Source organism: Trachypithecus francoisi, unplaced genomic scaffold (genome assembly GCF_009764315.1).
Source record: "Trachypithecus francoisi isolate TF-2019V2 unplaced genomic scaffold, Tfra_2.0 Lachesis_group0, whole genome shotgun sequence".
NCBI classification, from domain to species: Eukaryota; Metazoa; Chordata; class Mammalia; order Primates; family Cercopithecidae; genus Trachypithecus; species Trachypithecus francoisi.
In genome coordinates this window covers 147831678-147844393 of record NW_022681453.1, presented here as the reverse complement: position 1 = coordinate 147844393, position 12716 = coordinate 147831678, and the positions used below count along the sequence as shown (strand labels likewise).

General features: G+C 32.2%; 1 protein-coding gene across 3 annotated transcripts in view; it reads right to left on the bottom strand.

Annotated features, from left to right (window-relative positions):
• PLOD2 (procollagen-lysine,2-oxoglutarate 5-dioxygenase 2) overlaps positions 1-12716 on the bottom strand; it is a 100961-nt gene that overhangs the window by 11286 nt on the left and 76959 nt on the right. For all 3 annotated transcript variants that reach the window (XM_033212397.1, XM_033212398.1, XM_033212399.1), the window contains 5 exons: positions 10254-10355; positions 6687-6812; positions 4891-5012; positions 3293-3397; positions 69-194 (listed from right to left, as the gene is read on the bottom strand). In XM_033212397.1, the coding sequence (XP_033068288.1) occupies positions 69-194; positions 3293-3397; positions 4891-5012; positions 6687-6812; positions 10254-10355 (581 nt within the window). The remainder of the gene's footprint in view (positions 1-68; positions 195-3292; positions 3398-4890; positions 5013-6686; positions 6813-10253; positions 10356-12716) is intronic.

The following is a 12716-nucleotide window of genomic DNA, read 5'->3' as shown; positions in this document are numbered from 1 at the left end:
TAATACTAATAAGACTACATCTTTAGCTTATGATATTTCACATTAAAATATTAAATCAAGTAACTTACACTCTATTCCCTTGAACAATATCCACATAATCTTCAGATCGTGCATAGTATCCATCAGGACTCAATGCTCCCCAGAAATTGGACCACAGCTTTCCATGACGAGTTACAAGAGGAGCAATGATCTTTCTGAAGACAGAGAGAGAGTGAGAGACAGAGAGAAACCTATATAATTATTTATTTTTAAATTACCACAGAATTATGTATTTTGGGCTTAGCATGACATATAACACAATAAAGCTCATTTAACAAACCTGCAGTTAATAAAAATAAAATAAGGATCTTCTTTCCCAACATCTTTGCTTAAATAAGTATATTGCTAATTTTCAACCATATGTCTTAAAAAGAGTAACAAAGAAGGAAAAAGTAATTGAAAATGCTAATGAATACATAAAAATGACTTTTAAAAATGCCTTGCTTACATCCAACAGAGGGAAACTACTTTGGATATTTAATTATATTTAAGTTTAATTAAAGTATTTTGGAACCTATACTAAATGAACACAAATGTTTTTATTGTCACTTGGCAAACAGCAGCTCCAATGCATTTAAGATATTCAATTAATATTTGTTGAATTTTTAAAAAATGAATGAAAATGAACTGAGACGTTTGTAAATAGGTACAATTTTCCTGTAATTAAGTCTCAAACTACTTAAGTATGTTTCCAGTTTTCCAAGACTTTAAAAAATGACTTGTGATCACAGTAAGCTAGTCCTGGCAACACTAAATTTTATTTTAGAAAGCAAATTTATGGAACAACTATTCTTTATAAGAAAAAAAAAAAACCCTATTTCACAATAACTCTATCTTGTGAAAACCAGCTGGGCCCTTTCTATTACATGCACAAAAGTGAAATAAAATAAACACACATCGGGCCAGGCATGGTGGCTTATGCCTGTAATCCCAGCACTTTGGGAAGCCAAGGTGGGAGGATCACAGGGTCAGGAGGTTGAGACCATCCCGACCAACACGGTGGAATCCCATCTCTATTAAAAATACCAAAAAAAGTTAGCCAGGCATGGTGGCACACACCTATAATCCCAGCTACTCAGGAGGCTGACATAGGAGAATCGCTTGAACTGGGGAAGTGGAGGTTGCAGTGAGCCAAGATCGTGCCAGTGAACTCCAGCCTGGGCGACAGAGCTAGACTCCGTCTCAAAAAATAAATAAAAATAAACACACATCATGCAAAATAATAAATTTTGGTTTATTCTTCCAAATTCCTACTAAATTATTAATCAGAAACACATATATTGTTTTGTTTTGAATACCTACAATACTGGAAATAATAACATGAATTAGAATCTACATACATTAATTTGGGAAATAATTCAATATGAATAACTATCAAATATTTAATTTAAAAAGAACTTGTAATTTATAACCCCAGCTGCCTCCTGAAAAGGTTTAAACCAACAAATTTGGGAAAACAAAATCCATCTGCTGTATATCTTGATGTTTTTGTGAATGAAAAGTTAGGATGGCAGCCGAGGAACAATTCATATTATTATACAATTTAAGGAGTAAAATTTAGAGCAAAGGAGCAAATAGAGATAGGAAGAGGATAGGAAAAAAGAGAGCCGATGAGAAGCTAGAAAGCCACATGCCCAAGATGTGTCACATCTCTTTCTCTACCCTTCAGTCGAATCTACTAAATCTTGCAACATTCCTCGCATATGTGAATAGCTTATAGAAACCACATGTCCAGATACAGAAGCAAGAACTATAGGTATTGCATAAACCTAAACCTTTGACTAACAGAATTCCATGGAGACATGGCCTGAGCTTTACTCTTTCAGGGGCAAGGACCCAGATGGCAGGTAAGTTCCTTATGAGGGAATTTTTTTTTTTCTTTGAGAAGGTTTAAAATGTTTAATATTAAGGGGGATATATGCCAAATACATGGTGTAAATTCATTAAATAGTTCACCAAGAGAATAATTAATATCTAAATTATAGTCATAAAATGAAAATATCTAAATATTATTAAATACCTCTATCTTGTGAAGACCAGCCGGGCCCTTTCTATTACATGCACAAAAGTGAAATAAAATAAACACACGTTGGGCCATATAATAATAACATCTAAATATTATTAAAAAGCATATGTGCATTACACACTATAGCATTTCAATCAAATTAAGAGAAAGCAATGCAAATTCAAGAAAATAGTACTGAATTAAACTAGGTTTCAAGAGTTACAAATCATACACTATTTCATATCTCTAGGGTATCTATCACAACTGCTTTTCCTTGCCAAATGATCAAAACCTCATTCATATGCTTTGGAAAATTACCTACAATGTATAGATAGTTAACTTACACATTGAGTATCTATAACACAGCTATACAGTTGTGTTGCATATACAGATTGCTACAGAGAGGTCTTAGATTTTTTGAAGTAAAAACTAAATTCTCAAATTTACAAATTCTAGTGATATATCTATATAGATATTATATATAGGGTTGGTTAATAAAGCATACTAGATTTCCCATGTATCTTATTTAACAAAATAAAAACAGTCATTCTAACATTTCATCTGCTAAACACTCTACTTATTATGAGAAATAATTGTGTTAATACATGTACTTACAACAACACCTGGCACTTAATAAGCACTTGTTAATGGTGAGTTCTTAGCAAGAGTAGTAAAAATGGTATTAGTAGTATTAGCAGTAGTATTGACAAACAAACATTAGTATCATTATAAACTGATATATGTGGTGTCTTTTTCCCATTTCAATTGAGTTAAATGAGCAAACAGGCGCTGTTAAGTGTTAATTAGTTTAATGGTAAATAAAGCTACAAATATGACTGTGGGATGATTTGTACCTCTGAAATTTCTTTCTGATACTAAGGACTACAACTCTGTATGCAACAACTATTTTGGTCAGAAGTTTTGTGAAATTCTACTTTAAAAATATCTATAGAGAATAAAACAACTCTACATTTTAATATCAGATATATCACAATTTCACCTAGCTTTAAACAGAAAAATGGGAAGTAATTGTATTTGTGATTATAACTAATATTAAATACTTCTAGATGTATTCAGGTTGTTTTCTAAGACTCTTAAAATGAAAAGTAATTAACTTGAAAGTTTATAAGCTGTAGAATATAACTAAGTTCCCTAAATTTACTAAACACACAATAACTACACTATGTTCACATCAATATGAAAAATGATCATTTTAACCATAAATTGATATTGAATTTTAGACAGTACCTGTTTTGTTCAATCAAAATTTTTAAAGTCCTTGGATTTGTCAAAACAACATCTGCATCCACACTAAAGTAATAATCACACTTTTCATCCTGACGGCAAAAGTCCCTAACATTGAAAAAGAAAATGAAATGGGCATGAGATAAAACAAATATCTGCTGACTGAAAAATGTTAACATAAATATTCTTATACGTAAAATATGGTTCTCTAGCATACTTTTCTGATCAAAATAGAAAGACAATAGCTGAAAGGATATATATATTGTCTTAAATTTCAAAATGTTCAATTTAACACAGATATTCATAAGGAGATCACCTCTAAAATTAGGCCAGTTAAAATGTATTTTCAAGCCACTAAATATTTTAAGGCATAAAACATCCACAAATCAAAATGTTTTTGCACACATACATACACATGCACACAAATGCAACTTGTATATCCCACAACTCAGTTTTAAAAGAATGTTGGAGATATAAGTATATGGTTTTTCAGGTATTAATATTTTAAGAACTTGATTTGCATCAGGTTTTCTAAGATAGTTATTCCCCTGCCTTCTCACCAGGGGCAGTGACTATGTTTGCTTTCCCTGGTACAGTTTGTAACACTATCATCAGGAATATCAAGGAATGAACAACTGAAGATACCAGATGACATTTGGGTTATCAACTTCCTACCTCCGAGCTCCCCTCCCTCTCTGTCAGTCCCAGTCAGCACTTTTTGCTGTTGTCAGTGTGTGTCTCCACACCACATTTGTTCCAAGCAACTGTCAAACAAAATACCAGACAGAACACTTGGTACAATCATGAAAAAAAATTAAAGAAAATATTTTCTGAATGTGGACCCAGAGGATTCCCCAAAGAATAAATTATGGAATCATTAGTAATAACATCAGTTTGGTTTTTCAGAGGCCTCTTTTCTGTCTATCCCTACACCCCCAACCTAGTCAGAATCCAACCCTCTGGGACCTCAGCTTCTGCAGCACAGGCATGAGGGTTCGTAGTAGATAAGACTAATTCCTGATGAGCATGGATTATGTCTTCACCTTTTTATCAGCTGCTCTTAACACACTTCCTGGCATATTCAACATTCATTGAATACACGATTGTTTTTACTATTACTAGAGTTTTATTAGTAGAATGAAGTATTTACAGGGCTAAACAAAAGGCCTACAAGACCCCTTCTTGGGATTATAGTATTATCTAGATCAGTGAGCAATTGGAGACTAAGAGCACCTGTTTCCCCCACAGTCTAAAAACACACTTTTACTACACACAACTTTCAGAGCGTACATTTAACATTAAGTCACTGCTATGAAAGTCATACTATTCATTTATCTGCAGTTTAAAAAATCTTGATCTTACTTTGACTCATCATTTGATTAAACATACTGACTCGTAGCCATTAAAAGAAAAACATAAGTAACTTCTATGTTTTATGTATAAATACGTACAAACATAAACGCAGTCTAAGTTGGCTACTGCATACCCAAAAAGACAAATAGTTTGAGACACCCAAATTCAGCATAACAATTTTAATTTAAAAGTTTATTTTTTCTTAAAGTTTCCTTAGAATAATTTAATTTTAATTTATTAAAACATACATTCCCATGTTTCTGGCTTCTGCTTGACTTAGATTTTCTTCTGGTCCTACTATTTTTATAGTTTTGATTTCATGCTTAGCTTTATCAAAAAATACCTTGATGTCCTTTTCATGATAAACTTCCTGTAACATATTTTAAAAATCAAAAATTAGAGAATAAGACAATAAGATGACTGAAGTATTCATATGTAGAGAGTGCTTCACATTCAAAGTCGTGAATTCTACAATTCATATATTCAATTACATATAAAATAATAACCACATTAAACATGTTATATTTAGATATCACTTAAATGTCACATGAATAATCTTAAATACATATATATCAATATTCTTAAAGATGCTTCAAAATTCTGTCAACATCTACTGCTAGACAAGTCTTTGTATAAATACTTAAATCTTTAATAGGTGTTTGCATAAATACTTAAATCCTGAGTAATATAAAATGTTTCCAATTGGAGAAGAAAAATATGGCCTAGAGCCTAGAAATCTTAGATATATGTTGTAAAATATCTACAAAACTATGTCTTCCAAGCATAATAGTCATCAATCTGAGTTATAAATTTAAATAATCACATTTTACAAAAAACTCTTTGAAACCAGAGAGCAAAATGAATGGTCATATACAATAAAATTTTTTATTTACCAAAAAAAGGAAAAATTTAACAAAATTCTATGGACAGATGAATGGGAAAACCATCAACATAAAAGTCACCAATTTTAGTGTGATTCAACTGTGCTAAAATTCACATAAGATTATCTGTCTCCGTCATTAGAGTATTTCAGAGATTTCTGTCAAGTCTCTCAGTTTTCTGAAAAGCTGTTGCTGTTTGCAGATTTTTAAAATAACTTATCACATAAAAGCAACATAGAGTTAATACTAAATAACTGAAGATAAGATAAAAACTTCCGCCATCAAGGATTTTAAGGCCCTATGAAAGCAGGGAAAATATAAATAAAAGATAATACATAAAACCAAAATACTTTAGTGAAAGTATATACATTATAACATATTTTACAATGCAAATGCTCAATTTTTCACCATTTTAAATCCATTTAAGCTAGTTTCCTGCAGTTAAAATATTCCCTGGACAATGTGAATGGTCAGCTGACATTTACCTTAGGAAAAAAGAACAATGGTAAACAAACAGTATTAGGACAGAAGAGAGAAAATCGCACACTTCACAGCTATTGAGTTTTTCTAGACAATGTTAAACACCAACTGTTTTAGTAGATGAAAAATAACTGAAAAAATATTGAGGAAAAATATCTTCAAGTTTAGAAATATGTGGGAGGTATGTAGGAGGCTCTGAATATTTTTGAAGAAAATGACAGTATCAAAATCCTTTGGGGAATGGCATGCACTTGTGTGATTCATCAAAACAGTACTCTATCTGGAAATTGTTTCAAGTTTTGATGATATGTTATTGTCTTAAATTGCAAACAATTTAATGACCAATTCTATAGAAGAAAGTACCATAACTAACCCAAAGGCAAAGGGATTTAAGGCCCTTTGAATCTCCTTCACTGTATATTAATTTAAGCTATATGATGATGGCTAATATTCAGTCATTTTTGATCTACAGAAACTGGCAGTTTCATGTGGCTCCTATCAATATTGTGGTGCTAGTCTCTAGACTCTAAAATCCTTAGGTCCTAAAAAGGCAGGGCTGTAATTACTCCAAAAATCCTCCACTGAACTTAACCCAATGAATTTTATTAGACATAAATAACAAATAGTTCCAAAAGAGACCAGAAATAGTTTTGACATAAAATATTCATTTCTCAAATACTTACTTTGTTATGAATAAAAAGTTTAAGTGCTTCTTTTGGGTAATCCAGTGTCAACAATATGTCCAGAAACCGAGGTAGAAAAGGTGTTGGTTGCTCAATAAAAACACCTATTGTTACGTTTGGATGGACCTTTGTTTTACACCAAACATAAAAAATTATCATTAGTATGGTTTTATTTTAAATTTTATTTAAATCTTAATCACCATGACACAAAAAATACTAGAATACCAATTCAACATAATCTGCTAAATTTGAATTGCCCCATGGCAGTTCTCTAACACTTGAAACAAATTGTTGTGGCCCTCTCATCAAAGGGATTTTACTAAATCCCATCTTGGTTATGAGTTAGGTTTAAAAATGAAATTATCATATTTCTGAATCCCATCTTGGTTATGGGTTAGGTTTAAAGATGAAATTATCATATTTATTACATGAATGTAATTCATGGTACTGCTTACACTACTAGTCAATGCTTCCTTTAAAATAGCCCTTACCAAAACTTCTTCACATCTGAAAGCTATTTTGAAAGCTTCATCTAAGAAACAAAATACTAATTGTGTTTCTCTTTTTGTTTCCATGGCTTAAAGTTCAGGGCTTAATTTAGAGCACAAAAAAAGCAATCGTGGGAGACCTGAGACTTTATCCTTTTATTTCCTTTCATTATTATATTATGTATAAGGAGAGCTATCTTCTTTCACTAATATTATCTTATCTTAATGTATATGTTTTAATAAATTTTCTTAAGTTCTCTTTAGATATGTTTTGGTGTGGAGTTTATCCTTCATTAATTGCACAAACAATTCTGAAATAGCCATTATACATTCCAATCCACATGATGGGCAATATTTAGCAAAAGGAATGAAAGTTCCTGGCTTGAAAGACTTACAAGTAGATGGGGAAGACAGAAACACAAGTAAATGCCCACGTAACAGTGTCATGACCAGAAATCTATGGAAGATTTGTTTATAATGTCTTACCAAAGCCATGTCTTAAAGTCTGAACAAAAGAACTATAAATTTTTTAAAATACCTTATACGTTAAGTGCTGAATTAGCAACCTTCTTCCATTTTGTCATACACAGTACCTCACACATTCCTCCATTATCTGTATAATAACATGCTCGCATAAAAGTACACCTTGTACACTATCATACTTCTTCATTCATTCACTTGCCCAAATATTTATTAAATGAATAAACAAATACAAAGAACACAAAATATCCACTCTCTAGTAGTTCTCAATTTAATAGGAAAAATACTTTAAAAAGTAGGTCACAACTGTCCTTTATCAAATGAGATGATGCATTTCATTTGATTTTCATAAAAGCCTTAGAGGTCTTTTCCCAAATTTGCACATGAGGAAAATGAGATTTAGAGAAATTTAAGTAACCTAGAACACACATATTTGAGGGTAAAGTGCTGGGTTTCAATCCACTACATCACCATTATCAACCTAAGTTCATGTTTATATAATAACAACAATATAACAGTTAACATTTATTGAAGGCTGACCACTTCGTATATGTATATTAAATGTATACAAATAAAATATCATTTATGTATTTGTTACATATATTCATTATATATATGTGTGTAAAATTTCATTTAACATTCCTACCAACACTCTGAGAAAGTCACTATGACTTTACATATAAAGAAATTTGCCTATGGCCCACATCTAACATTACGATAGGCTTGGGATTTAACTACCTACACAATTTTAATTTTTATATCCCTATTGAAAAATAGGTGTATATAGAAAATAATTTTATTGTGCATAATGGAATGAACAGTTTTCCTTTCTAGCACATTTTAACAAGCTGTAAGACAAAATAGCTTAAGTATTAAATCACATACTCCTAATATGCAAAAAGAAAAATGTTAATATAAATATTTTTCTATCTTTGCACCAGAAAGTTTATATAAAAAGAAACAAAACAGATAAAAAGTATTAACTCGCCCTCCAGAAGACAATACTGCTTTCAGCAAAAAAGATCAGGATAATTTTCTTTTCTTTTTTTTTTTTTGAGGCGGAGTCTCGCTCTGTCGCCCAGGCTGGAGTGCAGTGGCCCGATCTCGGCTCACTGCAAACTCCGCCTCCCGGGTTCACGCCATTCTCCTGCCTCAGCCTCCCGGGTAGCTGGGACTACAGGCACCCGCCACCTCGTCCGGCTAGTTTTTTGTATTTTTTTAGTAGAGACGGGGTTTCACTGTGTTAGCCAGGATGGTCTCGATCTCCTGACCTCGTGATCCGCCAGTCTCGGCCTCCCAAAGTGCTGGGATTACAGGCTTGAGCCACCGCGCCCGGCCAGGATAAATTTTTAAATATCTTCATGATGCAGCTTCATTCAGAAATATTCTGGTATTCTTTCCAGATAGGAAACAGTTTGTTATTTGAGAGACTGGTCAAAAACCTTACTTTCAGTAAAACAGGGCTCTATTCATAAGCTCCTACATGTACACGAGTTACTCTTTATACTCCTTTCAGACAATGGTAAGAATAGAAACTATTTAATTCAGGAGCCTGAACATATTACAGTAAAAGTATTTTGCATTTGGATGGGTTCCGGAGTTAGTAGTACTATATTCCTAAGAGCTTTATTTTTGCCTATATAGCTTCTACGTTTCTGGCTGCTATAGGTACTCAATGAAACTATGGTGAATGAAGGAAAAAAATCAGTCTTAATGACAAAATAACTCCCTATAATCAACACTTCATACATATAATCTTCCAAGTTATGAGAGCAATTTTTTGGAAGAAAAATGTTACTGTAGGACATCAGCTCTGGCTGATGCTAGAACAAAGATACATAAAAATGTTTTATAGATTAATAATAAATATTTTCAACTCTTTGTTCACCCTCAAAACATGAACGATAAAATATAACTATAACTATCTATGAAATACATACAAGTAACATCATGCCTAGAATATACACATCACACAGGTAAAAATGCACAGTGTCAAGAACATACAGTCTGGAGCCAGACTCCCTATATTCAAATCCCAACTCCAATACTTAAAACTGTGTGCTCTTAAACATGTTATTTACATTTATGCACCTCAGTTTTCTCATCTGCAAAACTGAGTCAATTGTACTACTTACTTTAGGAGTTTTGTGAAGTTTAAATAAGTTATTATACATAAAGTAGTTAGAACACTAGTCTGTTATATAATCAGGTAATATTAATTTTTACATATCAATTTTGAAAATCCAGCACAGATAAAATTAGTCAATAAAAATACTGAAGCCTTGTAATGATTTTTTTTTCTCAATGCTTTGCCTAAGCTAACAGACTAAACATAAGAGCACTCAATCGTAGTAAGCTATTAAATATTAACCATAGGACTCTTTCATTGGGTTCAATTGTTAGCTGGTTTTTCTTTCAAAAACAGTTCCGAAACACAAATCTATCAATTGGCTGAATCACCATGTTTTAAAACTATGCACCTGTTATCTATCATAAAATCAAAACTATAAAATAATTTGCCTTTTTTCCTATAAATCACAGTATTTCATGACAAGGTACTTTCTATTACTACATTTCACACATAATCAATTCCACTTACATCGACTGCAGACAAGTCGATCGTATCAAATTCACAAAGAGTGCAGCCATTATCCTGTGTCCATGAATTGGGTACATAGTTTCCAAAATAATTCAGGAGAATCTTGTAAATGAAGGAAAAGGTTATTAACGAAAGTAGGCTTTTCATCAATGTGGTTTCATTCTATAATCATCTAATTTAAAAGTATGTTTTCTGCAGTAGGCATATTCCTTTAGTAATTCTACTAATACATCATCTGTAGTGCACACTGAATAGTTTTCTCCAGAATATGAATTGTAAAGCAGGAAAAAGTATGTCTAGAAATGCCAAAAAAGTCTTCTAAATCATAAAGGTCATTTTATTTCATATTATATTAGATATAATACTGGAAAGGATGATCAAAAAGAAAAAGCAAACAATGAAATGGTGTTTTAACTAGGCTAGTGAGACTTAATTAGGAAAAATACAAATAAGAGTCAAATGAATAGTAATTTCGTAATAAGATAAACCTGTTTAAAGCTGAGCACAGATACCTACAGTAAATGGGGCAGTAGTAATGTGACCTCTAACTAACACAACGCCACACAAAATAAATACTAAGTAAGCTTTGTTACCAAAAGACACTAAGCTCTTCCAGGAAACTATGCTACTATAAGCTAAGCTTCTGCGCAGTGATTCAGGGGTACTGATTCAGGAAAAGACAGCTTGCAGATCAAAATAGATCCAGGGCAACCCCTAATAACAGTCACCTGCCAAATTCTATTGAAAGTAAGCTAAAGTACAATATTATTTCCTTACCCATCTTCTTTCAAATCTCTCTGAGGATCCCCTTTGTGAAGTATCTGTCCTTAATCAGCTACTGGCATTCATTTTAACTGCTAAAAAAAATCTGTGCTCTTCTGTGTGTTTTGGGGAGGGATGGTGTGAGGGAAGAAGGATAAGTGACGGAGGTAGACACATTTAGATTTGCTCTGAATCCTCAAAATCTTTTAATATCCCTAGAATTTGAACACGTTAGGGAAAATCCTGCTGAGTAAATAATAAGTGAAATTACTACATCGCAATTTTAACACTCAGTAGTGGTTTGAGCATTTATATTAATAGGTTTTTCAAATTTTCTTTCCACAAACTATAATTTTGCCTCATGCTATTAAAAAGAAGTACCTAAAATCCCTATTATGATTATATGGTCAATAATTTTTTATTGGAAAGGTAAAATGAAATCAAAAGAAAGGAAGTCCATGTTAAACATGGGGATCAAAAAAATGGACAAAAGTGTCAACTATAGTTTTCCAGCTTCTCAAAGTCCTAAAGGAGATGTTAAAGTGAGCAATACATGAAGTAGTTGGGTACCATTTTGCCAGATTCCTTTCAAATATTTAGGATCCTGTTCAAATATTCTTATCGTACTGAAACACTGAAACAAATACTGCTGAAACAAGAACTTTAAAATGGGAAAAACTTTGTGTTGTACAGATATTATAGATATAGCTACATTTAATCTCTACAGCAAAATTAGAAGACATGGACAAGTAAGCCATTTACATTTCTTCTGGACTACAGGATAATTCAGGAAACAAATTACAAGGCAGGAAATATGGAGTTATGATATTAATGACATTTCAAGAGTCGATGTGGTCATTTTACTGTGTCTTGATAATAAAAACAGAAATAAATATTTTACTGTTGTCAAATGACAAAGGCAAACATTAATCATTTGTGTTCTACAAAATATCATGGTGTTGAAGGAAAAATATGTGGAAATGTATTCCTGTTTAGCACTATTTTTTAAAAAGATGAAGAATATGCAAGGGTGGAAAGCATAGTTTTATTTAAAATATCCTGAGAAAAAGTTTTTTTTTTAAGACAGAAAAAATTTTCCAAATATTTGGCCATATCTAAAATCTCCATTCTATATGAAGAATGGTATTTCCACCACCTCAGAAATCCTATTAAAAATGTAAAATTTATTTCATGAATTATTGATCAGTCTACTAGTATCCCTATATGAATATTAAAATGATCACTAGTTTTAAAATGTTAGAGCATAAAAGACAGCACTTTCAGTTTCCAGAATTAAACCTGTCACTTTCCTACCTTCTGCTTTTTATCTCAATTTGTTTCCTAGATAACTAATATCTTTTAGAAACATTACTTTTGTCTAGAAACTTCCCTCTTTTGGACCCCTCATCACACAGGCAGAGGTTATCCACCATCATCAGCCCCCATTCACATCTGTTTTCCTCATGAAAACTGCAGACATTTTTGCTGGCAGCTCTAGACGGCGCAGAAGGCTGTTTATGTAGTTAGGCTGCTCTGGGCACTCCTGGGCTACTAGGTGGTAGTATTTTCCTGATTCTTCTTTCACAATATCAAAATGTTTCCAAGTATGATGTCATTTTCATTGACAGAGAAACTTTTCCACCCAAATCCTTTCCTCTTTCTTCCTTTTAAGAATTATATCCAATTATTCAAGGTCACAGT